We start from the raw sequence: 27,557 nt of genomic DNA, 5'->3' as shown, positions 1-27,557 counted from the left end.
GCCGCTCTCTCAGAGGATTCGGTGTTAAAAAAGCCATCCTGCCTTCATCGCCAATATGTTCTATTCATTCATTCATTCATTCATTCATCAAACGTATATACCACCCAAACCTTCATCTCTGGGCGGTTAACATAAAACAATTAAAACATATAAAATTTAAAACAAATCAACAGTTTAAAATCAACCATAAAATTAAACAATTTTGAAAAGCTGAGAAAGCTTGGGCAAAAAGATGGGTTTTCGGGGGGTTGTTTTTTTTAAAGAAACAGCAGGCAAGCATGTAGTGAAACTCTTAACCACTTTATTCACATTCCAGCCAGAGCAAGGCAAAGGATGAATGTGTGTGTACTCTCTCTCTCTCTCTCTCTCTACCTACACATACTCACTCAGGTCACACCAGCTTCCTTTAACTATCCCCATGTGATCCTTGTATCCCACTCCCCGCCCATATTTCCCAACACTCAGTTGCACTTAAATGGCCCCAGCTGAGCCATCTCATCTGGTTTCAACAGTAGGCTGATGGCTGTTCCTGGAAGTTCAAGGCGTGGAAATGTCCTTTCCTGTTGTGGTTTTTGCCCTCCTCATCTGGAGCTCAGGTATACTACCTCTATATATGTGGGTTCTATTTAAATGACCGTAGCTAATATTGGTTGATTTTCTTGTCCTATAAAGGCTGAATGGGGAAGTGGTGTTGGTGGTCTGTGAATGCTGAAATTGATGGTCTGACTCTGTAGAAGGCAGCTTCTGATGAGGGTGTTCCAATCCCAATTCACTCCCCAAAGAGCTACTTGGGTGTGGAGTGGGGGGAGATATTGGAGCTTCAGCCACGGAAATCCTGCTTTGTTTGGCCCAGTTATGAATCTATGAACCTGCCTTAAAACTAGGTGAGAGCGTTGGTCCAATATGCTCTGCTCTGACTGGCAACACCTCCCCAGGGTCTCGGAGGCAGAGCGGGAGGGCTTCCCCAACCTTTATCCCTGAGATCTTTTCAACTGGAAATGCCCCGGTTGAACCTGGGCTCTCCTGGTGCTCTGCCACTGAGACATGGCAACATGTTCCTGCTTCCTGCTGAGCCCGACCTTTGGTTCACCCAGCGCATGACTGTCTGCACTGACTAGCAGCAGTGCCCCTGTCTTCAGCTGGGTGTTTCCCGGCAGGGAGCCTGGGACCTTCTGCATGCAGAAGAGGTAATCGGCCACTGAGCTATGTTTGCTCCCGGAGAGGATGTAAGTTGGGACAGGCCCCCGGTGAGTGAGGTATGCCAGCACCTGTGCCCAGGGAAGGCAGACAGGTTTGCCAGGGTACCTGGGCCTCCCTCTCTAGCCTTCCCAGCAGCCCTTTCACCTGCAACACTTGGAAACCAGAGAAGCGGTGCAAACACCCTCTCCGTGACCCTGGGTCTGCGAGGCCAGCAAGGAAACTGTATTGTTTAATCTATCTCTCTGGTTTTTTTCCTTCCTCCTGTGCGAAACTGTTGCGTTCCGATGCACTCCGCCGGAGAGACGCTGCCTCGCTGAGCCCAGCTGGTAAACAAACCTGTGGGCAGGATGTGCCAAAGGGGTGTGTCAGGCCACCGGCCTGCGGAGCCAGAAGAGGGAAGGGGAGGACAGATCCTGGTCATGGTGACAGACGTGGGAGGGAGGAAGTGGGGACTTGATTGGCTGCCCGGATCGCTACAAGCAAGCAACCTTTGCACAGTTGCTCACTGACGGGAGCGTTTCTTGGTGGAGCCTGGGCGATCGCTTTCCTCCTTGCTGTTCTGCTGCGGTGCCTGGGAACGTTCGCCTGGCTGCTCTCTTCTGCCCCCTGCAGGTAAGTGGCAAATGCCCCTCCTGCCTTGAGGAATGAAGGCCCGTTCTCATAGAGGGGGCTTCCCCTTCCCCTCCTGATCCCACATAGCAGGCTGCGCCAGGGAATGGAAGGCCAAGACACTGGTTTAATATGATGATCTACACACTGTGCCCCATCTTTCCATGAGAATGTTCCAGGTGGCTGCTGAAACGGAGAAATATCGTATCGGTCTGTCATGACCGATACGATACAACAGACCGATACGATACAACAGACCGCTACGTGGGCACCCTATTAGCAACCCATCCAGCGTCCCTGGAAGATAGCAAATAGAACCATAGAACCTTTAGAGCGCAAAGGGACCTTGGAGGCAGGGCCGTCCCTGGGAGGGTGTGGGGCTGGGGGCAAGTGGTACTCACGTTCAGCCACTCTCCTCCTTCACAGCTGGCTCCTATCCAATCCCGCAGTGCTAAGGAGTTCATTCGCCTCCCTCCTTGTTCTAGCAAGGAGAGGAGAGCAGCGACTGAACTGCCCAGCGCCGTATGAGCTGGATACTAAATGAGAGGTGCATGTGCCCCCTGATGCCTAATCAGGGCGCACGTGGGTCTCTCATTTAATAGTCAGTTCAAGCAGGGCTTGGGAGTTTGATCGCTTCTTTCTTTGCTTGAATGAGGAGGGAAGTGATGGAACTCTTTAGTACTATGCGTGATGGATACTGAGCAGGATACAATTGTGGCTGGCAATGAAGAGAGTTGTAGTTCAGCAACTTCTGGAGTACCACAGGTTGGGAATCTCTCTGTTACAGCATCCCTGACCAATGTTTTAAAACTTCTAGAGGAGAGCCTGCCATTCATGAGGCAGGTTGTTCTGCTGTTGAACAGCCCTGACAGTTAGGAAATACTTTGACCGTTGGAAATTCTTTTAGGAAGCCTAAATATGCTACCTAAAACCACCTCAGTCCAACAATCTGAACCACCTTTTTTATTTCCTTCGCAGTCCTGGACAAATCTGTTAAATATATCAGCTGTCCCTATCTCTGCTCTTCTGCCATCCATGTATTGAATTATGTCTGTTAGACTTAAACAGCACCATTCAAATCAAATTTATTACGATCCATGACCGGCTTATAAACAGAATACAAAAAGGAAAAAAAACTGCAACATGGACTTCCCCACAGTGTAATTGGAAGTACTTCTATTTTCTTAAATTGAGCTACCAACCTATTTGCAGTTCTACAACAATTGACGATAAGTTGGATTTCCTGCTGTGTGCAACCCTCCTTAATTATTTCAGAATTTTCTGTGGGGGGATCTACTACTGCTACGAATATTTATATACTGCTCTTCGACAAAATTCTCAAAGCGGTTTACACAGAAAAATAAATAATACATAAATAAGATGGCTCCCTGTCCCCAAAGGGCTCACAATCTAAAAAGAAACATAAGGTAGACCCCAGCAACAGCCACTGGAGGAATGCAGTGTTGGGGTTGGATAGGGCCGGTTGCTCTCCTCCTGCAAAATATAAGAGAATCACCACTTTGAAAGATGTCTCTTTGCTCAGTTAGCAGGGATTAATCCGAAAGTGCAATGCTTCCTCTTCCTTCTGTCATCTTTGCAACCCTGTTTCTTTCTGCGAGGGCACCGCCCCCAGGGATGCATTTCACCCTGCACCTGCCTGCAACCTTGGAGAAGCCGCTGCCAGTCAGTGGTGACAGTCCTGAGCAAGATGGACCGAGGGGGAGAGCAGCTGCTATACACGCATAAGGCCCCAAGTTCGCTCCCTGGCAGGATCTCCAGATAGGGCTGCGGGATTTCGGGACTCCTGCCTGAAATCCCGGAGAAGCTGCTGTTGTGTAGAGTCAGACGATACTGAGCTGAATGGACCGAGGGTCTGACTCAGTAGGGAGCAACTTCCTATGTAGAACAGCAAAAAGGGTGGGGGGGATACTTACCTCCCACCAACTCCTTCCCCTTGGCCAAAAGTTCAGCTTGATAACTTCTGCCCCAGCTCCAATCAGAGCTACCCTTTCTCTGTAAAGCGAAACGGTAATCCGCCATCCTCCCAGCTCACAGCTGTTGAGAAGACCAGTTTGTCTAGTCCTCCATCAAATCAATCCAGGCTGCCGGCTGCCGCCACATATGGGCGAAGTCTACACACAGTGTATACATGCTGCCAGTCTGTGAAGACGATCCTGAGCTAGATGGACCGAGGGCCTGACTCAGTAGAGGGCAGCTCCCTTTGATCTTCCCAGTTCTCATTTATTTATAGCACATAGTTAAGCGGTGCCGTTTGCTGCTGCCAGATGTGGTACTGGCCAACAATCTAGACGGGGGTTAGACAAGTTCATGGAGGCGATCAGGCTAACTAACAATGGCTACTAGCCTTTTTAGCTGTATTTTTCCGGGTCAGAGAGTGCCTGATCCCGAACACCAGGTGCCAGGGAACGCCAGGTAAGGCCCCTGTGTGAGACAGCTTGCTGGACCGGATGGGTCTTGGGCCTGATCCAGCAGGGCTCTTTAATGTCCTTAAGAAGCAGTCCATGGTTTTTGTGAGTACTTACAGTAATGAAACCTTTCAGCTCAGTTTCTCTGTTATGGAGGAGCAGCTTTTTGATGAGTCCAACACGTATTTATCGAACTGGTTAATAAAGTAAACATGCTGCCTTCCAAAAAAAAATTATGCACCCCCTTTATATGCACCCCCTTTATATGCTGTCTGGGTGCGGAGGGGAGATTCCTTTCACTTTTGAACTTGTGGGTATGTTTGAGGCAAAGCCTGCGGAAAGGAATCTGTAATTGGCAGCGTGAAGATGATGCAATACATTAATTTAGAGGCATGTGAGGCGATTAGTCATGTTTCTGAGTTCTTTCGTTGTAATGGCTTTGTGAATGTTTGCACATTCTCCTCCTCTCTCGTCCGTTCCACTGCCATAAAATGTTGTGGTTCACCAAGCTGGTCTGTTTCCCTGTTTCTACCCCCCAAAGTGCATACCGTGAAACTGACAGAGCCTTGACCTTTTGAAAGCAAGCTTGAGAATTATCTTTAATGCATCTTCATTAACATGGGACCTGGCATCAGATGTGAGCCTCAGCTGACAAAATGATTGGGGTCCTCCGAGTTTCCTGCTTCTGACAGGGGACAGCATGCCAGCCTGCAATAAACCCGTTGGGATATCAGTGTTATCTTGCTCTTAGAAAGGCGACGCTCACTGTTTTAAAGGGCAGGGGGAATGTGGGACCAGTTAAAAGAAACAGGTAGCAGTTGTTGAGAAAGCCCACAGGACACTGCTGCCAGTTGGAGCTGGTCTTGCGAGCTTGACTCACCTCCTGTGCTAAGCAGGCTTTGTCTTGGTTTGCACTTGGATGGGTGACTACACGTGAGCGCTGCAAGATATCCCCCCCTTAGGGGGAAATCTTTGCATACATAAGGTCCCAGGTTCGATCCCTCGCAGCACCTCCAGGTAGGGCTGGGAGAGACTCCTGCCTGACACCTTGGAGAAGCTGCTGCCAGTCAGGGTAGACGGTCCTGAGCTAGAGGGACCAAGGTTCTGACTCCATAACCGGCTGCTTCATGTGGACCTTGTTTGTCAGTTTCTCTGTCAATTTCTCGCTGCTGAAAGGGTTTTCCTTGAACCTGTTGAATAACTGAAGTTGTTCTGAGCGGGAACTTTTCCTCAAGGCAGTCCTGTAATGTGATCTGTATGCTTCCCATGGCTCGGTGGGAGAACCCTTGCTTGCGTAGGGCGGGTCTCAGATCCAGTCCTGGGAGCATCTCCGGGTAGGCCTGGGAACGGCCCATCTGAAGCCCTGAAGAACTGCTGCCCGTCAGTGCAGAGGGACTGAGCTAAACAGACTGATGGTGATGAAGAAGATTATAATCTTTATTTATTAGCCACCTCATCGTGAATTGTTTCCGGGGGGGGGCACAGATCACAACTGTGCTGTGACTCGGTAGAAGGCAACTTGACTCTTCTGGGTGGCCACGTTTTGTGGTGGACAGGCATGACCTGAAACGGTGCCCTGGGTGTTCCTCGGTGGCCTTCTTGTGGAATGTTTCTTGGAGCTGTTTGCTGAGGACTCCTCCTTTTGGCCAATGGCCTTTGTTGACCTTGAGGGTGTCTCTCTTTCTTTAGTGGAGATTTATTCTATCTATAGTTCCTTTATGAGAGCCTGTTAAACAAACCAGTCTGGACTAAGAGGAGGAGAGCTGGTCTAGTGACTTGTCCCCTTAGCTAAGCAGGGTCTGCCCTGGTTACATGTGAAAGGAAGACTAGAAGTGTGAGCGCTGGAAGATATTCCCCTTAGAGGATGGGGCCACTCTGGGAAGAGCATCTAGGTCCCAAGTTCCCTCCCTGGCAGCATCTCCAAGATAGGGCTGAGAGCGATTCCTGCCTGCAGCCTTGGAGAAGCCGCTGCCAGTCTGTGAAGACAATACTGAGCTAGATGGACCAAGGGTCTGACTCAGTATATGGCAGCTTCTAGCTGTCTGCTCCTCCAACTCTCACTTTGCCTCCCCAATTGTCTCCTTGCCTTTCTTTTGGCAGAGTTAATGTTCCTTTCTGTTCTCTTCATTGGGGCAGGACTTCAAGTTTCCAAAGGAAGTCTTCTTCCCGTTTATAGCTGGCAGTCTCACTGAGGAGATTCTATGATAGCAAGGAAATGCCCCCTTTCCGCAACTTAAGCAAAGCCTTTTGCAGACTGCAGAATCTCTCTCCTTCCCGGATCTCCCCCCTCCAAAGACTTTCAAAGAGCAGAAAAGCAAGCAATCCACTCTTTGCCTCTGGGCAGCTTTCTACAGTATTTGCATTCCCTAGGCATGACTTGCTCTTATCATGTTAATGTGAAGACCTCAGCGCCTGCTTTGATTTATCCACAAAAACTCCGGGATTTTAAAAACAGGATTTTAAAAACTCGCACATAAATTGGGATGAAGTGAAATCCGAAAGAAAAAGCTCGATTTGTGTGTGGGGTTCTTCCAAAGACATCGAACTGACCTCGGTGGGAATCCGGCTTCAGTGAGAACAAACGCCCTCCCTTCCGGAGGAGATTCGGGGTAAAGCCCCTGTGTGAGAAAGCTCCTGATTTTCTCCAAAAGTATCCTCTGAACTCCCACAGGCTGGCTGCTGTAACCGAGAAGGCCCCGTCAATTTTAGGTCCCTGAAGTAGGGACCTTGCCTTTTGGTATCTTGTAGAGCATTGTCCATGAAAATGCGATGAAAATAAGAATAATATTAGACTCTTCTCTCAGCCTCCGCCATCTAAGGAGCAAGCATGGCCAGTGCTTGCAGCCCCAACAGGGTTAAAAGAAAACACCACGGCGGTCTTGAGAAGGCCCTGTCATGCTGGTGAGTTTCTAATGATCCGTGGAATTGGCTCTGGGATAGCTCAAGCAGAGGTGATGCATATCACCCAGAGCATTTGCCACTCTGTCTTGTTCTCAGATTTCGAAGATGAAATTCAAAGATAAGGATCGAGAAATCTTGATTTGGGAACCTGGAGGGGGTGTGTGTGGCAGGTACACGACGTAATCACAAGTTTTTTTTACCCCGAGTTCTATTATAATTCTGCAAATGGCCCTACAAACATGAGAATATTACAGGCATGCATTGGCTTGCCAATTCTGACTGAAGCTGTTCTTGGAGATCTCACCCCCCTCCTCATGTTCCCCGCAATATTTTCCCCAGCCTCTAGACTGACTTTCAAGAGTCACCTGGAAACTGGAGCTGGTTTCTGGAGACCCCAGAACTAGTTTCTACCCCAGACTCAGTATTCAGTAAAATGGTCAGTAAAATGGGTATCAGCTGGCTCTCTCCATAGAGGATATTAACAACCAGGGTGCCACTACAGAAAAGCTCCTGTCTCCGATTGCTACCCACATAACCTCTGCAAGTGGAGGTGATTTATGAATGGACATGGGACCTGTAAATAAATTCTTTGTTTTCAGAAATGGTCATCAAATTGAACCACTGGTACGTCCCTGCAGCCCTGCTCCTCCTCAGCATCTTCACTCTTGTGGCCCTGATCCTCAGTGTGGTGGGCATCCACAACGTATCATTGGCTTCTGGGAATAAGGTGAGCACAAACAGAAATTTGAACTTACCAGGGATTAGACAGATAGTACCAGTAACAATTTGCTTCTCCTTGCATTCCAAAATACCTAAAGTCACCCTGATGTCCAACATAGAGGAAAGAACAAAGACCTGCCTCTGCAGCTTTGTTCTTGCTCAAATACACCAAGCAGCTTAGGTCTTGCAGGGGCATCTGATTTAGCAGTTCAGGTTTTGCAATGCTTTTTAAAATTGGAATGGCTGTTTTTCTGCCTGACTGTTCTGAATATCTTTCTTCCAGTACGGATTGGTGTTTGATGCAGGTTCATCGCACACCTCCCTGTTTGTCTACCAGTGGCCAGCAGACAAGGAAAACAATACCGGCGTGGTCAGCCAGACGTTCTCCTGTCATGTTAATGGTGAACTTTTTTCTGCTTCATGCTGAAACACAGCAGAGAATCTTGGTGGGAGGAGAGGAAAGCCAAAATCCAAGCTAAAAATCTGGAGCATCCCACCCCCAGAGTTTGGGAACTGCTGATATTGCTCTCTTGGCTTTTAAATGGGTGGAAGATGGGCAGTTGTACAGTAAATCAATAAAGATGACAGACAGCAGAACTGAGCCCCCCCACAATGGATAACAGTAATTGGGGTGTTAGAAGCATCTCTATTTTATGTTGTGGAACATTGGTTAGACATGGGGACTGTGACAAGCATTTATATACCGCCTTTGAACAAAGTGCTGAAATCAGTTTGTATAGCAAAATAAAGTAGTAGTAGTAATAATAATAATTAATAATAATTAATGAAGTAATAACTCCTAGTTGCTCCTGGGCTGTGGAATGTGCTCCCTATAGACATTTGTGGCTTAACTTCTTTATCAGCCTTTAAAAGAGCCCTTAAGATGCATTTTTTTAAAGCCTGGCTTTTAGGAATGTTTTCAATTGTTTTCAATTGTGGTTTAAACCTTTTGTTTTGTTATTGTTTTTATTGTATTCCTCCTTGTGAAACCGCTTGAACCTTTGGAGTCAGGTGGTATAGAAATAAAGTAAATAATAATAATAGAGATGGCTCCTGATCCCAAAGGTTCATAATCTAAAAAAGAAACAGAAAATAGACACCAGCAGCAGCCGCTGGAGGGATGCTGTGCTGGGGATGGAGAGGGCCAGTTGTTCCCCTCCTATTAAATAAAGAGAATCCCCACTCTGAAAGGTCCCTCTTCACTCATTTAGCAGGGGGACTTGGTTTCCTGTCTTCAAGAGGCTCATAATCTGAAAAGAAACATATGGAAGACACCAGCACTGGATGTTAGGCTGGGGCTGGATAGGGACAGTTACTCTCCCCCTGCTAAAGGGAAGAGAAGCGCCACTTTCTGTGGAAAAACTTCCATGGCCAAATTATTTTCCATCTCCAGAAAAATCCATTTCTCCATCTCAAAATTTTTTCCATCTCCAAGTCCCTGCCAATACCTTACCTAATTAGATCGCCATCCAGCTAGGGGAAATTTGCACTGTGTCACTGCCAGAGAAAAAAAGAATCTTATACGCTTTTGTTGCAAAGGATCGAAAACATTGCCATGGAAATGTTTCCAGTTTTCCAGTTCAAAACTATCTGGAAAACCTGCATTGCTGGCCACAAGTCCTCTGTTCCCATCATGTTACGTAGTCAGGCCTGTCCAACCTCACCGAGCCTCGTGTTTTCTGTTTCAGGGTCTGGGATATCCAGTTATGCTGACAATCCGCCAAAGGCAGGTTCCTCCCTCCGGGAATGTCTGGATGCAGCCATGACAGTGATTCCCTCAGAGAGGCAGCGGGAGTCCCCTGCTTATCTGGGTGCCACGGCCGGCATGAGACTCCTGAGGTACAAAATGCAGGAAACTGAAACAAACAGCAAAAGGCATCTGGGCATAATCACCATGCATGCCACGTATTTCCTTCTGAGAAATTCCCAGACTGAATGAGAGAACTTCTGCGTGTGGCCGAGAAATAATTTGATGGACTCATGCAAAGTTTCCAGAAGCCCAAAGCACCTAATAGTGTCTGTTCCTGAGTCTCTGCATGATGCCTTGTTCTGGTCTTGCAGCCTTCCATCCGGCTTAAATTGCAGAATCCAATTTTTCTTTGTGCGGAATTCGATTGTCTTAAGACAGAATCCCACTGCCCCTTTAAAGAACTCTGATTCTGTAATCTGTTTTTATTGTGGGTTTTTTTTAAAAAAATTAAATAAGTTATTTATGGAAGCCACCTTGAGACTTTTTAAGGGAAAAGAGGGACAGAAAACTTTCAATCAACACTATCAACAAATATAGAGATGGCAGTACAGAATCCTGTCTGCCAAATTAGCCCTCTGCTGCTTTCTCAAGTTCACAATACTTTTGTGGTCAATTCTACAGGCAGTCGAACGAGACTGCAGCCTTGCAGGTCCTGGAAGAAGTTGGCAAGGCCATCCAGCAATATCCCGTCAGCTTCCGAGGAGCCCGGATCATTACTGGACAGGAGGAGGGTGCCTATGGCTGGATCACCATCAATTATCTGCTCAGCTCTTTCATCGAGGTGGGTTGGTGCCATCGTACTGAAATGGGCTTCAGGCTTCTTGTATGAAATGATGTGGGCACACAATGGACTCCTCCAAACATATGGTGTAGTGGTTAGAGCGGCCCGTTAGGACCGGAGAGACACAGATTCGAATAGAACTTTTGCAAAGTACCAGGTGTGCGTGCAAAGCATCATATCAATTAATATGATGCTTAAGGCTAGGGTCTTGCTGGGAGAAGCTAGAGAGATGGCAAAGAAAGACCAGTAGCAAGGAATTTTGCTCCACTGACCAGAAGGACTGGGAAACCTTCTAGAAAACCTATTGCTGGTACCAGAGGGTAAAGATAATGAAATATTAATAGAACAAGGAAATTTCCATGGAAAATGAAACCTCGCTCCCTTTGAAATCACCTTGAGATCTCTGCCATCTTGTTCTATCTCCACAGTATTCGGCTCAAGCCCGAGACTGGATCCACCCCGCTTCAGCTGGTATCCTGGGGGCGCTGGACCTCGGAGGGGCTTCAACCCAAATTAGTTTTGTTCCAGCCAGCCTGATTGCCAACGCCACCCGCTTCCGACTCTATGGGTTTAATTACTCTATCTATACTCACAGCTACTTGTGCTACGGCCAGAATCAGGCCCTCCGGCAAGTCCTTCAGCTTATCATAGTAAGTAAGCTGCTGTTGCTCAGGCAGGTAGCGTATGATTAGGAAATACCACCTGGGTCCCAACAGATTAAACCATTTAACGTGATTCACTCTCATCTTAAACCATGTCTTCTTGGGTTTTCTAGCTTTGGAGGAGCTTCTGCACCTGTGCTTATTGCAGAAGATTCTGGGAATTATTCTACAGTATATACACAGTCCTCCTTGCTTGTTGGGTACAGTAGCCAACTTTATTCAGCTGTTGACTTCAGCGGATTGAGTGGCTGTTAAGGGCACAAGAGTAGGATCTGGGGGGAAAGATGGCAACCACATGACCAGGATTGGTGGCACATGTGTTAACTGAATATATACCCCTGGGTATACTACAGATAGGGTGGGGAGAGACTCCTACCGGAGACCTTGGAGAAGTTGCTGCCAGTGTGGATAGACAATACTAAGCTAAATGGACCAAGGGTCTGACTCAGTAGAAGGCAGCTTATGTTTCAATAAGGGCTAGGTTTCAATCTGTGCTTGTTCTCTCCAGAACTCAACCACCACCAGTCACTTTCAGCACCCCTGCTACCCTATAAATTACACAGATGTGATCACAACAGCGTCCATCTACGACAGTCCATGTGCTAGCCCACCACATCTGGGGTCTTCCACAGCCTCAAGGAATGTCACTCTGGTGGGCACAGGCAATGCTACCCTTTGCCGGGAAACCGTACAGAAGATCTTTAATTTTTCCAACTGCAGCCACAATGAATCTTGTGGATTCAACGGTGTCTACCAGCCGCAAGTCAACGGGAAGTTCCTGGTATGATGTGATCCTGAAAGACTAGAAGAGCATGAATGAAAGCAAGGTGTGGGTGTGTGTGTGTGTGTTTGGATTTACAGAGTCGAGGGAGTGGGAGTTATATCATGAATTAAGGAGTGACTTGACTGTGAAAAATATATGGCAAAAAGGAAAGTGGAAGGCTTCCACAAAATGATGGGACATGGTGCAGGAATAGAAGTTTGGGCCCATTGATAGAAGTTGGACCCATTGACCCACCCAGCTATTGACCCATTGACCCAACCACCCACCCAACTATTGATGCATTGACCCACCCACCCACCTATTGACCCACCCATTGATGTGGGTGCATCAATGGGCCAATAGGTGGGTGGGTCGGTGGGTCAATAGGTGGGTGGGTCAATAGGGTCACCCACCTATTGGCCCTCCCACCCACCCACCTACCCACCTATTGACCCATTGACCAACCCACCCACCCAACTATTGACCCATTGACCCACCCACCCACCCACCTCATTGACCCATTGACCCACCCACCTCTTTGACCCACCCACCCACCTTTTAAGCAACCGACACACCTACCCACCTATTGACCCATTGACCCACGCATTGACCCATTGGCCCACCCACCCGCCTTTTAAGCCACCGACACACCTATCCACCTATTGACCCACCCACCCACACACTGGGTGGGTGGGTCAATAGGTCGATGGGAGGGGGGGTGGGTCAATGGGTCAATAGGTGGGTGGGTGGGTGGGTCAATTGGTGGATGGGTCAATAGGTGGGTGGGTGCGTGGGTCAATGGGTCAGTAGGTGGGTGAGTGCGTGGGTCAGTGGGTCAATAGGTGGCTGGGTGCGTGGGTCAATAGGTGGCTGGGTGCGTGGGTCAATGGGTCAATAGGTGGCTGGGTGGGAGGATCAAAGGGTCAGTGGGTGTGTGGGTGGGTCAATGGGTCAATAGGTGGGTCAATGGGTGGGTGGGTGGGTGGGTGGGTCAATTGGTCAATGGGTGGGTGGGAGAATGGGTCAATGGGTGGGTGGGTCAATAGTTGGGTGGAAGGGGGTGGGTCAATGGGTCAATAGGTGGGTGGGTGGGTCAATGGGTGGGGGGGTGGGTCAATGGTTCAATTGGTGGGTGGGTCAATGGGTCAATAGGTGGGTGGGTGGGTGGGTCAATGGGTGGGTGTGGGTGGGTCAGTGGGTCAATAGGTTGGTAGGTGGGTGGGTGGGTCAATAGGTGGGTGGGTGGGTCAATGGGTTAATAGGTGGGTGGGTGGGTAGGTGGGTCAATAGGTGGATGGGTGTGTCAATGAGTCAATAGGTCAATAGGTGGGTGGGTCATTGGACTGGTGGGTCAACAGGTGGGTGGGTCAATAGGGTCACCCACCTATTGGCCGGCCCACAAACCCACCTATTGACCCACCCACCCACCTATTGACCCATTGACCCTCCCACCCACCTACCCACTCATTGACCCACCACACAGCCACCTATTGACCCATTGAACCATGCACCCACCCCTTGACCCACCCACCCACCCACCTATTGACCCATTGACCCACCTACGCACCAATTGATCCATTGACCCACCCACCTACTCACCTACGCACCTATTGATCCATTGACCCATCCACCCACCCACCCACCTATTGACCCATTGACCCACCCACCCACCTATTGACCCACCCACCCATTCACGCACCCACCCGCCCAACTAACTATTGACCCATTCACCCACCCGCCCAACTATTGACCCATTGACCCACCCATTGACCCATTGACCCACCCACACATCTATTGACCCATTGGCCCACCCACCCACCTCCCTATTAAGCCACCGACACATCTATCCACCTATTGACCCATTGACCCATCCACCCATTGACCCATTGACCCACCCACCCACACACTGGGTGCGTGGGTCAATAGGTCGATGGGAGGGTGGGTGGGTCAATGGGTGGGTGGGTGGGTCAATGGTTCAATTGGTGGGTGGGTGGGTCGGTCAATGGGTCAGTAGGTGGGTGGGTGCGTGGGTCAATAGGTGGGTGGGTGCGTGGGTCAATGGGTCAATAGGTGGGTGGGTGGGAGGATCAAAGGGTCAGTGGGTGTGTGGGTGGGTCAATGAGTCAATAGGTGGGTCAATGGTTCAATAGGTGGGTCAATGGGTGGGTGGGTGGGTGGGTCAATAAGTCAATAGGTGGGTGGGAGAATGGGTCAATGGGTGGGTGCATCAATGGGTTAATGGGTGGGTGGGTCAATGGGTCAATGGGTGGGTGGGTGGGTCAATGGGTCAATGGGTGGGTGGGTGGGTCAATGGGTCAATAGGTGGGTGGGTGGGTCAATGGGGCAATGGGTGGGTGCGTGGGTCAATGGGGCAATGGGTGGGTGTGTGGGTGGGTCAATGAGTCAATAGGTGGGTCAATGGTTCAATAGGTGGGTCAATGGGTGGGTGGGTGGGTGGGTCAATAAGTCAATAGGTGGGTGGGAGAATGGGTCAATGGGTGGGTGCATCAATGGGTTAATGGGTGGGTGGGTCAATGGGTCAATAGGTGGGTGGGTGGGTCAATGGGGCAATGGGTGGGTGCGTGGGTCAATGGGTCAGTAGGTGGGTGTGTGTGTGGGTCAATGGGTCAATAGGTGGGTGGGTCATTGGGCTGGTGGGTCAACAGGTGGGTGGGTCAATGAGTCAATAGGGTAACCCACATATTGGCCCACCTATTGACCCATTGAACCTCCCACCCACCTAGCCACTCATTGACCCTCCCACACACCTAACCACTCATTGACCCACCCACCCACCCACCTATTGACCCATTGAACCTCCCACCCACCTACCCACTCATTGACCCTCCCACACACCTAACCACTCATTGACCCACCCACCCACCCACCTATTGACCCATTTACCCACCCACCCATTGTCCCATTGCCCCACCCACCCACTTATTGACCCATTGACCCACCCACCCACCCAAATATTGACCCATTGACCCACCCACCCACCCATTGACCCACCTATTGACCCACCCTTTGACCCATTGAGCCACCCTTTGACCCACCCACTGACCCACCCTTTGACCCATTGACCCACCCACTGACACACCCTTTGACCCTTTGACCCACCCTTTGACCCATTGACCCACCCATTGATCCATTGACCCACCCTTCCACCCACTTACCCACCCATTGACCCATTGACCGACCCGTTGACCCATTGAACCATTCTTTGACCCACCCTTTGACGCACTGACCCACCCTTTAACGCACCCTTTGACCCACTGATTGAACCACTGACCCACCCCTTGACCCACCGATTGACCCATTGACCCACCCTTTGACCCATTGACCCACCCATTGACCCACCCACTGACCCACCCTTTGACCCACTGACCCACTCATTGACCCACTGACCCACTCATTGACCCACTGACCCACTCATTGACCCACCCTTTGACCCACTGGCACACCCATTGACCCACCCCTTGACCCACCCTTTGACCCACTGACCCACCCATTGACCTATTGACCCACCCACTGACACACCCTTTGACCCACCCTTTGACCCATTGACCCACCCATTGATCCATTGACCCACCCTTCCACCCACTGACCCACCCATTGACCCATTGACCGACACGTTGACCCATTGAACCATTCTTTGACCCACCCTTTGACGCACTGACCCACCCTTTGACGCATTGACCCACCCATTGACCCACCCTTTGACCCACTGATTGAACCACTGACCCACCCCTTGACCCACTGACCCACCCTTTGACCCATTGACCCACCCACTGACCCACCCTTTGACCCACTGACCCACTCATTGACCCACCCTTTGACCCACTGGTACACCCATTGACCCACCGACCCACCCCTTGACCCACCCTTTGACCCACCGACCCACCCTTTGACCCACTGACCCACCCTTTGACCCACTGACCCACCCTTTGACCCATTAACCCACCCTTTGACCGACCCTTTGACCCATTAACCCACCCGTTGACCCACTGACCCACCCATTGACCCACTGACCCACCCATTGACCCATTGACCCACCCTTTGACCCATTGAACCATTCTTTGACCCACCCATTGACCCACTGACCCACCCTTTGACGCATTGACCCACCCATTGACCCATTGACCCACCCACACATCTATTGACCCATTGGCCCACCCACCCACCTCCCTATTAAGCCACCGACACATCTATCCACCTATTGACCCATTGACCCATCCACCCATTGACCCATTGACCCACCCACCCACACACTGGGTGCGTGGGTCAATAGGTCGATGGGAGGGTGGGTGGGTCAATGGGTGGGTGGGTGGGTGGGTCAATGGTTCAATTGGTGGGTGGGTGGGTCGGTCAATGGGTCAGTAGGTGGGTGGGTGCGTGGGTCAATAGGTGGGTGGGTGCTTGGGTCAATGGGTCAATAGGTGGGTGGGTGGGAGGATCAAAGGGTCAGTGGGTGTGTGGGTGGGTCAATGAGTCAATAGGTGGGTCAATGGTTCAATAGGTGGGTCAATGGGTGGGTGGGTGGGTCAATAAGTCAATAGGTGGGTGGGAGAATGGGTCAATGGGTGGGTGCATCAATGGGTTAATGGGTGGGTGGGTCAATGGGTCAATGGGTGGGTGGGTCAATGGGTCAATGGGTGGGTGGGTGGGTCAATGGGTCAATGGGTGGGTGGGTGGGTCAATGGGTCAGTGGGTGCGTGGGTCAATGGGTCAGTAGGTGGGTGGGTGCGTGGGTCAATGGGTCAGTAGGTGGGTGGGTGTGTGGGTCAATGGGTCAATAGGTGGGTGGGTCATTGGGCTGGTGGGTCAACAGGTGGGTGGGTCAATGAGTCAATAGGGTAACCCACATATTGGCCCACCTATTGACCCATTGAACCTCCCACCCACCTACCCACTCATTGACCCTCCCACACACCTAACCACTCATTGACCCACCCACCCACCCACCCACCCACCTATTGACCCATTTGACCCACCTATTGACCCACCCTTTGACCCATTGACCCACCCACTGACACACCCACTGACCCACCCTTTGACCCATTGACCCACCCACTGACACACCCTTTGACCCTTTGACCCACCCTTTGACCCATTGACCCACCCATTGATCCATTGACCCACCCTTCCACCCACTGACCCACCCATTGACCCATTGACCGACCCGTTGACCCATTGAACCATTCTTTGACGCACCCTTTGACGCATTGACCCACCCATTGACCCACCCTTTGACCCACTGATTGAACCACTGACCCACCCCTTGACCCACTGACCCACCCTTTGACCCATTGACCCACCCACTGACCCACCCTTTGACCCACTGACCCACTCATTGACCCACCCTTTGACCCACTGGTACACCCATTGACCCACCGACCCACCCCTTGACCCACCCCTTGACCCACCCTTTGACCCACTGACCCACCCTTTGACCCACTGACCCACCCTTTGACCCATTAACCCACCCATTGACCCATTAACCCACCCATTGACCGACCCTTTGACCCATTAACCCACCCGTTGACCCACTGACCCACCCATTGACCCACTGACCCACCCATTGACCCATTGACCCACCCTTTGACCCATTGAACCATTCTTTGACCCACCCATTGACCCACTGACCCACCCTTTGACGCACTGACCCACCCACTGACCCAGTATTTGACCCACCCTTTGACCCACTGACCCACCCATTGACCCACTGACCCACCCATTGACCCACTGACGCACCCTTTGACCCATTGGCCCACCCACTGACCCACCCTTTGACCCATTGAACCATTTTTTGCCCCACCCATTGACCCACTGACCCACCCTTTGACCCACTGGCGCACCCATTGACCCACCCATTGACCCACCGACCCACCCTTTGACCCATTGACCCACCCATTGACCCGCCCTTTGACCCATTGACCCACTCATTGACCCACCCTTTGACCCATTAACCCACTCATTGACCCACCCTTTGACCCATTGACCCACTCATTGACCCACTGACCCACTCATTGACCCATTAACCCACTCATTGACCCACCCTTTGACCCACTGGCGCACCCATTGACCCACCCATTGACCCACCCTTTGACCCATTGACCCACTCATTGACCCACCCTTTGACCCACTGACCCACCCTTTGACCCATTGAACCATTCTTTGACCCACCCTTTGACGCACTGACCCACCCACTGACCCACCCTTTGACCCACCCACTGACCCACTCATTGACCCACCCATTGACCCACTGACGCACCCTTTGACCCATTGACCCACTCATTGACCCATTGACCCACCCTTTGACCCATTGACCCACCCTTTGACCCATTACCCATTCTTTGACCCATTGAGCCACCCTTTGAGCCACCCTTTGACCCACTGATCCACCCATTGACCCACCCATTGACCCTTTGACTCACCCTTTGACCCATTGGCCCACCCACTGACCCACCCTTTGACCCACTCATTGACCCACTGACCCACCCTTTGCCCCACTGACCCACCCTTTGACCCATTAACCCACCCATTGACCCACCCTTTGACCCATTGACCCACTCATTGACCCACCCTTTGACCCATTAACCCACTCATTGACCCACCCGTTGACCCACTGACCCACCCATTGACCCACTGACCCACCCTTTGACCCATTGAACCATTCTTTGGCCCACCCATTGACCCACTGACCCACCCTTTGATGCACTGACCCACCCACTGACCCACCCTTTGACCCACCCACTGACCCACCCTTTGACCTATTGACCCATTATTTGACCCACCCATTGACCCACTGACCCACCCATTGACCCACCCTTTGACCCACTCATTGACCCTTTGACCCACTCATTGACCCACTGACCCACCCTTTGACCCACCCTTTGACCCACTGACCCACCCATTGACCCACCCTTTGACCCATTGACCCACTCATTCACCCACCCTTTGACTCATTGACCCACCCGTTGACCCACTGACCCACCCTTTGACCCACTGACCCACCCATTGACCCACTGACCGACCCATTGACCCACTGACGCACCCTTTGACCCATTGGCCCACCCACTGACCCACCCTTTGACCCATTGACCCACCCTTTGACCCATTGAGCCACCTTTTCAGCCACCCTTTGACCCACTGATCCACCCTTTAACCCACCCATTGACCCTTTGACCCACCCTTTGACCCACTCATTGACCCACTGACCCACCCTTTGCCCCACTGACCCACCCTTTGACCCATTAACCCACCCATTGACCCACCCTTTGACCCATTGACCCACTCATTGACCCACCCTTTGACCCATTAACCCACTCATTGACCCACCCGTTGACCCACTGACCCACCCATTAACCCACTGACCCACTCATTGACCCATTAACCCACTCATTGACCCACCCTTTGACCCACTGGCGCACCCATTGACCCACCCATTGACCCACCCTTTGACCCATTGACCCACTCATTGACCCACCCTTTGTCCCATTAACCCACTCATTGACCCACCCATTGACCCACTGACCCACCCTTTGACCCATTGAACCATTCTTTGACCCACCCTTTGACGCACTGACTCACCCACTGACCCACCCTTTGACCCACCCACTGACCCACCCTTTGACCTATTGACCCATTATTTGACCCACCCATTGACCCACTGACCCACCCTTTGACCCACTGACCCACCCTTTGACCCACTGACCCACCCTTTGTCCCACTGACCCACCCTTTGACCCACTGGTGCACCCATTGACCCACCCATTGACCCACCGACCCACCCTTTGACCCACTGAACCACCCTTTGACCCATTGACCCACCCTTTGACCCATTAACCCACTCATTGACCTACCCGTTGACCCACTGACCCACCCATTGACCCACGGGCCCACCCATTGACCCATTGACCCACCCTTTGACCCACTGAACCATTCTTTGACCCACCCATTGACCCACTGACCCACCCACTGACCCACCCACTGACCCACCCTTTGACCTATTGACCCATTATTTGACTCACTCACTGACCCACCCTTTGACCCACTCATTGACCCTTTGACCCACTCATTGACCCACTGACCCACCCTTTGACCCACTGACCCACCCTTTGACCCATTCTTTGACCCACCCATTGACCCACCCTTTGACCCACTGACCCACCCTTTGACCCACCTATTGACCCACCCTTTGACCCATTGAGCCACTCTTTGTCCCATTCTTTGACCCACCCTTTGACCCACTGACCCACCCTTTGACCCACTGACCCACCCATTGACCCATTGACCCACCCTTTGACCCATTGAACAATTCTTTGACCCACCCATTGACCCACTGACCCACCCATTGACCCATTGACCCACCTATTGACCCACTGACCCACTCATTGTCCCACCCATTGACCCACTGACCCACCCTTTGACCCACTGACCCACCCATTGACCCACCTATTGACCCACTGACCCACTCATTGACCACCGATTGACCCACTGACGCACCCTTTGACCCATTGAGCCACTCTTTGTCCCATTCTTTGACCCACCCTTTGACCCACCCATTGACCCACTGACCCACCCTTTGACCCATTGAACCATTCTTTGACCCACCCATTGACCCACTGACCCACCCTTTGACCCACCCTTTGCCCCAATGACCCACCCTTTGACCCATTGACCCACTCTTTGACCCACCCGTTGACCCACTGACCCACCCTTTGACCCACTGACCCACCCATTGACCCACTGACCCACTCATTGATCCCACCCATTGACCCACTGACGCACCCTTTGACCCATTGGCCCACCCACTGACCCACTCATTTACCCACTGACCCACCCTTTGACCCATTGACCCACCCTTTGATCCATTACCCATTTTTTGACCCATTGAGCCACCCTTTGAGCCACCCTTTGACCCACTGATCCACTCTTTGACCCACCCATTGACCCTTTGACCCACCCTTTGACCCATTGGCCCACCCACTGACCCACCCCTTTGACCCACTCATTGACCCACTGACCCACCCTTTGACCCATTAACCCACTCATTGACCCACCCTTTGACCCACTGGCGCACCCATTGACCCACCCTTTGACCCATTGACCCACTCATTGACCCACCCTTTGACCCATTAACCCACTCATTGACCCACCCATTGACCCACTGACCCACCCTTTGACGCATTGACCCACCCACTGACCCACCCTTTGACCCACTGACCCACCCTTTGACCCACTGGCACACCCATTGACCCACCCATTGACCCACTGAACCACCCTTTGACCCATTGACCCACCCTTTGACCCATTAACCCACTCATTGACATACCCGTTGACCCACTGACCCACCCATTGACCCACTGACCCACCCATTGACCCACTGACCCACCCTTTGACCCATTGAACCATTCTTTGACCCACCCTTTGACGCACTGACCCACCCACTGACCCACCCTTTGACCTATTGACCCATTATTTGACCCACTCACTGACCCACCCTTTGACCCACTCATTGACCCTTTGACCCACTGTCCCACCCTTTGACCCACTGATCCACCCTTTGACCCACCCTTTGCCCCACTGACCCACCCATTGACCCATTGACCCACCCTTTGCCCCATTCTTTGACCCACCCTTTGACCCACTGACCCACCCTTTGACCCACCTATTGACCACCCTTTGACCCATTGAGCCACTCTTTGTCCCATTCTTTGACCCACCCTTTGACCCACTGACCCACCCTTTGACCCATTGACCCACTCATTGACCCACCCTTTGACCCATTAACCCACTCATTGACCCACCCGTTGACCCACTGACCCACCCATTGACCCACTGACCCACCCATTGACCCACCCTTTGACCAATTGAACAATTCTTTGACCCACCCATTGACCCACTGACCCACCCTTTGACCCATTGACCCACCCATTGACCCACTGACCCACTCATTGTCCCACCCATTGACCCACTGACGCACCCTTTGACCCACTGACCCACCCATTGACCCACCTATTGACCCACTGACCCACTCATTGACCCACCCTTTGACCCATTAACCCACTCATTGACCCACCCATTGACCCACCCTTTGACCCATTGACCCACTCATTGACCCACCCGTTGACCCACTGACCCACCCATTGACCCACTGACCCACCCATTGACCCACTGACGCACCCTTTGACCCATTGAGCCACTCTTTGTCCCATTCTTTGACCCACCCTTTGACCCACCCATTGACCCACTGACCCACCCTTTGACCCACTGACCCACCCATTGACCCACCCTTTGACCAATTGACCCACTCATTGACCCACCCTTTGACCCATTAACCCACTCATTGACCCACCCATTGACCCACTGACCCACCCATTGACCCACTGACCCACCCATTGACCCATTGACCCACCCTTTGACCCATTGAACCATTCTTTGACCCACCCATTGACCCACTGACCCACCCTTTGACCCACTGATCCACCCTTTGACCCACCCTTTGCCCCACTGACCCACCCTTTGACCCATTCTTTGACCCACCCTTTGACCCATTGACCCACCCTGTGACCCACTGACCCACCCTTTGACCCACCTATTGACCCACCCTTTGACCCATTGAGCCACCCTTTGACCCACTGACCCACCCTTTGACCCATTGACCCACTCATTGACCCACCCTTTGACCCATTGACCCACTCATTGGCCCACCCGTTGACCCACTGACCCACCCATTTCCCACTGACCCACCCATTGACCCATTGACCCACCCTTTGACCCATTGAACAATTCTTTGACCCACCCATTGACCCACTGACCCACCCTTTGACCCACTGACCCACCCATTGACCCTTTGACCCACCTATTGACCCATTGACCCACTGACGCACCCTTTGACCCACTGACCCACCCATTGACCCACCTATTGACCCACTGACCCACTCATTGACCCACCAATTGACCCACTGATGCACCCTTTGACACATTGAGCCACTCTTTGTCCCATTCTTTGACCCACCCTTTGACCCACCCATTGACCCACTGACCCACCCACTGACCCACTCACTGACGCACTGACCCACCCACTGACCCACCCTTTGACCCACCCACTGACCCACCCTTTGACCTATTGACCCATTATTTGACCCACCCTTTGACCCACTGATTGACCCACCCACTGACCCACCCTTTGACCCACTCATTGACCCTTTGACCCACCCTTTGACCCATTGACCCACTCATTGACCCACCCTTTGACCCATTGACCCACCCGTTGACCCACTGACCCACCCACTGACCCACTCATTGACCCACTGATGCACCCTTTGACCAATTGGCCCACTCATTGACCCACTGACCCACCCTTTGACCCATTGACCCACCCTTTGACCCATTACCCATTCTTTGACCCATTGAGCCACCCTTTGAGCCACCCTTTGACCCACTGATCCACCCTTTGACCCACCCATTGACCCTTTGACCCACCCTTTGACCCATTGGCCCACCCACTGACCCACCCTTTGACCCACTCATTGACCCACTGACCCACCCTTTGACCCATTGAGCCACCCTTTGACCCACTGATCCACCCTTTGACCCACCCATTGACCCTTTGACCCACCCTTTGCCCCACTGACCCACCCTTTGACCTACCCTTTGACCCACCCTTTGACCCACTGACCCAGCCTTTGACCCATTTACCCACCCTTTGACCCACTGACCCACCCTTTGCCCCACTGACCCACCCTTTGATCCATTCTTTGACCCATTGACCCACCCTTTGACCCACTGACCCAACCTTTGAAGCACCTATTGACCCACCCTTTGACCCATTGAGCCACTCATTGATCCATTGACCCACCCTTCCACCGACCCATTGACCCACCCACACACCCATTGACCCACCCACCTATTGACCCACCGACCCACCCACCCATTGACCTATTGACCCATTGACCCACTCACCCACCCACCTCTTGACCCATTGACCCACCCACCCTCCTATTGACCCACCCACCCACCTATCGACCCATTGACCCAACCACCCACCCACCTATCGACCCATTGACCCACCCACTCACCCACCCACCTATTGACCCATTGACCCACCCACCCCTTGACCCATTGGCCCACCCACCCACCCACCTATTGACCCATTGATCCACCCACCTACTTATTGACCCTTTGACCCACCCACTCACCCACCCACCTATTGACCCATTGACCCACCCACCCACCCATTGACCCACCGACCCAACCACCCACCTATTGACCCACCCACCCACCCATTGACCCACCCACCCATTGACCCACCCACCTATTGAACCTTTGGACTTTCTCACCTTTGAAAATTTGAACTATTGAACTTCAAATGATTGAAACTTCTTTCAAACTATTGAACCTTTGAACATTCGAATTTTTCTAAGTTATGCTTCAGAGAGTAGGTCCCCCCCATGCTCTTCTCAGTCCCTTCTTTCATGTTAATCCAGGTTTGCGTATCTGGCCGACAGTGCTGAGAATTAAATTCTTGGCTTCTACCCTGCTGGAATTGCCTGGTGCAGGTGTCTTCTCCCACTGACCTCTTGCTACTTCTCCACCACCAGGCTTTCTCTGCATATTTCTATACCTTCAGCTTCCTGAACTTGACTGAGACACACCCACTGGACAAAGTGGAAAAGACCATTCAGGAATTCTGTGCCAAGACTTGGGATGAAGTAGGTACCTTATGGGGTGTCCCAGAAGCATGTGATTAGCCACTGTGGGGAACAGGACTACTTCTCTTGCATAGTAAGAGTTAGGGTTAGGAGAGTTGGGCTTGTGGTAGCAAGCATGAATTGTCCTCTTTGCTCAGCAGAGTCCACCCTAACCCTAACCCTGGTTTGCATTTGAATGGGAAACTCCTTGTGTGCACACTCTAAGAGTTTGTGCAATAGCTATTCTGTTACCCTGCAAAGCTGCCTCTGCCTCTCTTCAACTGTCCACTTTGCTTGCCCCCAGCTGAAATCCAGCTACCCTAAACAGAACGAGGATCGCCTGAGGAACTACTGTGCCAGTGCTAACTATATCCTCACCCTTCTCTTGTACGGCTACGGTTTCAGCAGCAGCACCTGGGAAAACATTGCCTTTCGGATGCAGGTGAGGGTAATGGTTTATGCACTCATTTGAGGCCCCATATGCCAACTTCAGTTCAGATGTCAACTTTAAGCAGAGTTCAAACACTCGAAACCCGTTCTGAGCCATTTATTTCAGACACCTTTTTTTTAGCCAGGCTTTTAGTCATCTTTGAAGGTTTTAAATTATTTTAACAGCTTGTTTTATTTTATATGTGTGTGTGTGTTTCTTTTTGTGAGCCACCCTAGAGCGTTTGGAGTCAGGCAGTATATAAATTAAATAAAATAATAAAATAATCCCTGGCTCCTTAGCTGGTGAAGAAACTTTGTAGCATGAAAACCATAACTGTTTCTAGTTCAATAAAAAATATTGCCTTAAAATAAATCCTTAAGAAGTTTTGCAAACAAAATACCTGTATTTACCCTAAAAGAAGATGACTCTGAATTTAAGACCATCTCCTTTAAAAAATAAATAAATACAGGTTTCACCTGCACTTACCCATAATATGATCCCCCCACTTTCTAGAATCAAAGAATTTGAGGCGGAAACCAAGTCTTGGATTCAAGTAAATACAGTACAGATACGACAGGATCAAAAGCAAGAAAAGGGGAACCTTGGTAATACAAGCTGGGCAACTGGTTACTTATTTAACACTAAACGGCTTGTGTTTTAAATGTCCGGATCTGGTTCTAGGTAACAGATTTGAGGACTGGGTTCTATTCTGGGTGACCGAGACCGGTTTTGGGGCTCAGGTTCAGGTCTGGTTGGGCGCCCTGCCCTCTTTCACAGCTCTCAGTCCTTTCCTCTCACAGGCTGCCAACTCTGACATCGGCTGGACCTTGGGCTACATGCTAAACCTCACCAACATGATCCCGTCCGAGGACCCCCGGCCGCTGAAAGGGCACGAGCCAGCTGTGTGGGCAGCCAGCATTTTCTTCATTGCTGCCACCCTCTTGACTGGTTTCATCTTGTTCGCCGTCTTCCTTGTTCGCTCTCTGTGGTGAGAGAGGTGCCGTGTGGACAACCCTCCCAGCAAGTGGGGCCTTTGGGGCAGCCGACAGGGGTCCCGTCTTTCCTCCTCAATAATTGTCATCGGCGCGGTTCTCTTGTGGGAGATGCCAACCTAGGCTCACTGCCCCAACCATAAGGAACTCTAGCCCAGCAGGAGATCTGCTTATCCAAAATCCAGTTGTGCCTTAAAAAAAAAAAACACAACCCAGCAAAAGTACATGCAGGACCATGTAAGAGACAATGCATTATTCACGGCTTCCCACCCTGTTGTACGTGGACTACAAGAGAAGAAAACTCTTGCTTCAGCTTATAAACTCACTTTGGCCACTGTAGTTAAGCCATGAGCTCTTGGCTGCAGTGTAGCATCTAATATGTCCGGGTCATAATTCTGGTCTACCTTATAGGGTCACATTACTACTGAGATAATAGTCATGATGCACTTTGCACCCTTGAAAGCACTGTGTAAACAGGGCATGTTGTTGAAATGGAATTATTCTTTATAACTCTGTTATCTGGAGAGGTCAGAGGTGCTCTGGAGAGAAGTAAAGACATTCCATGAGAACATTTCCCCCATCTCTCTTTCCCTAGGAGGAGAGCAGAGGGCTGAGAGAGACTCCTGCCTTCCAACCTTGGAGAAGCTGCCGCCAGTCTGTGTAGACAATACTGAGCTAGACGGACCCAGGGTTTCCTACGTTCCTATGGGCTGGGCCTGGCCTGCCACTGGAGTTCACTAGCTTTTTAGCCCTTTTTTTACTTGTCAGAAATAGAGTTTTATTGGCCAGAGGGCGAAAACATAGGCCGTTAAGAGCACAAGACAACCTCAGTTCTGCACAGGCTCCATTTTCTATGTATTTCCCCAGCCCAGGATTTTAATACCGATTTCAGGCCTTTCATTCACAACCCAGTAAGTTTTACTAGAAGAACCGATGGGCATTTCAAAATTTGGTTTACAGTAGGGCTTTAAGTCTACTTCTGGAGTGGCGTTTCCAGTCCACATTTAGTAGGCCACTCACCCAGCAACTGTAATGAAAAGAAAACTGTAATTTTTGAACCACTGTAGGATTTACTCGACTACTTTATTACAGATTTCTCATTAAAAACAATCCAGATATTGACTGTGGATTTATGAAAACAAATATCTTCTGCCCCCTTTGGGGGCAGGAGTGGGTACCGGGCACAGCAGAGTCCAATGTCCTGCCAAACCTAACTTCTAGAAATTAAGTCTCTAGTCCTCATGACTGCGCGGACATGCTTGGAAAAGAGGATGCCGGAGCCACCCTCAGTGGCAAGGCAGCCCTTAAGGGAAACAAGGTTTCCTTGAGCAAGTGGGGGAAACAAACAAGTCCACAAATTCTGGCACAGCAGACTGACGCTGACTAATAAGGCAAGGAAACAGAGGTGACTATTACTAAGATACGCTTGAAGATGGATAAAAACGTTGGGTGATACTCAAAAGTGGCTCTCTGGTCCTGGTTCCATGGAAAGGGATACAGAGTCTAAGGATGGAGGGCTTGTCCTCTCTAGGAGTGGGTGGCGTCAGAATTCTCTCGCACAGCAAAGCATTTTGGGAAAATGCCGATGGTTCCATGGCAGCGTCCTTCCAGCCATTCCTCGTTCA

The 27,557-nt window shown here is 51.1% G+C and overlaps 2 protein-coding genes across 6 annotated transcripts in view; one reads left to right on the top strand and one right to left on the bottom strand.

The window, feature by feature from the left end:
• The first annotated feature begins 433 nt into the window (after positions 1-433).
• ENTPD8 (ectonucleoside triphosphate diphosphohydrolase 8) lies at positions 434-26,657 on the top strand. Its single transcript, XM_053282165.1, has 11 exons — positions 434-1,812; positions 7,736-7,863; positions 8,140-8,257; positions 9,545-9,695; positions 10,228-10,387; positions 10,816-11,037; positions 11,558-11,830; positions 24,421-24,531; positions 24,815-24,952; positions 25,741-25,928; positions 26,528-26,657. Exons 2-11 carry the CDS (start codon positions 7,738-7,740, stop codon positions 26,544-26,546), a joined length of 1,506 nt encoding a protein of 501 aa, XP_053138140.1. The 5' UTR covers positions 434-1,812; positions 7,736-7,737; the 3' UTR covers positions 26,547-26,657.
• Positions 25,043-27,557, bottom strand: part of LOC128338927 (discoidin domain-containing receptor 2-like) — a 49,989-nt gene continuing 47,474 nt past the window's right edge. For all 5 annotated transcript variants that reach the window (XM_053282160.1, XM_053282162.1, XM_053282159.1 and 2 more), the window contains exon 27: positions 25,043-27,557. In XM_053282160.1, the coding sequence (XP_053138135.1) occupies positions 27,460-27,557 (98 nt within the window). In that variant the 3' untranslated portion in view covers positions 25,043-27,459.

Source organism: Hemicordylus capensis, chromosome 17, assembly GCF_027244095.1.
Source record: "Hemicordylus capensis ecotype Gifberg chromosome 17, rHemCap1.1.pri, whole genome shotgun sequence".
Taxonomy (NCBI): Eukaryota; Metazoa; Chordata; class Lepidosauria; order Squamata; family Cordylidae; genus Hemicordylus; species Hemicordylus capensis.
Note: the sequence above shows the minus strand (reverse complement) of the source record. Positions and strands in the feature narration are given on the sequence as shown.

Coding starts and splice junctions, on each gene's coding strand:
- ENTPD8 (XM_053282165.1), top strand. CDS start 7,738: ATGGTCATCAAATTGAACCACTGGTACGTCCCTGCAGCCCTGCTCCTC. Junction 11,038..11,557: donor AAGTCCTTCAGCTTATCATA/GTAAGTAAGCTG, acceptor TGTTCTCTCCAG/AACTCAACCACCACCAGTCA. Junction 11,831..24,420: donor AAGTCAACGGGAAGTTCCTG/GTATGATGTGAT, acceptor CTCCACCACCAG/GCTTTCTCTGCATATTTCTA.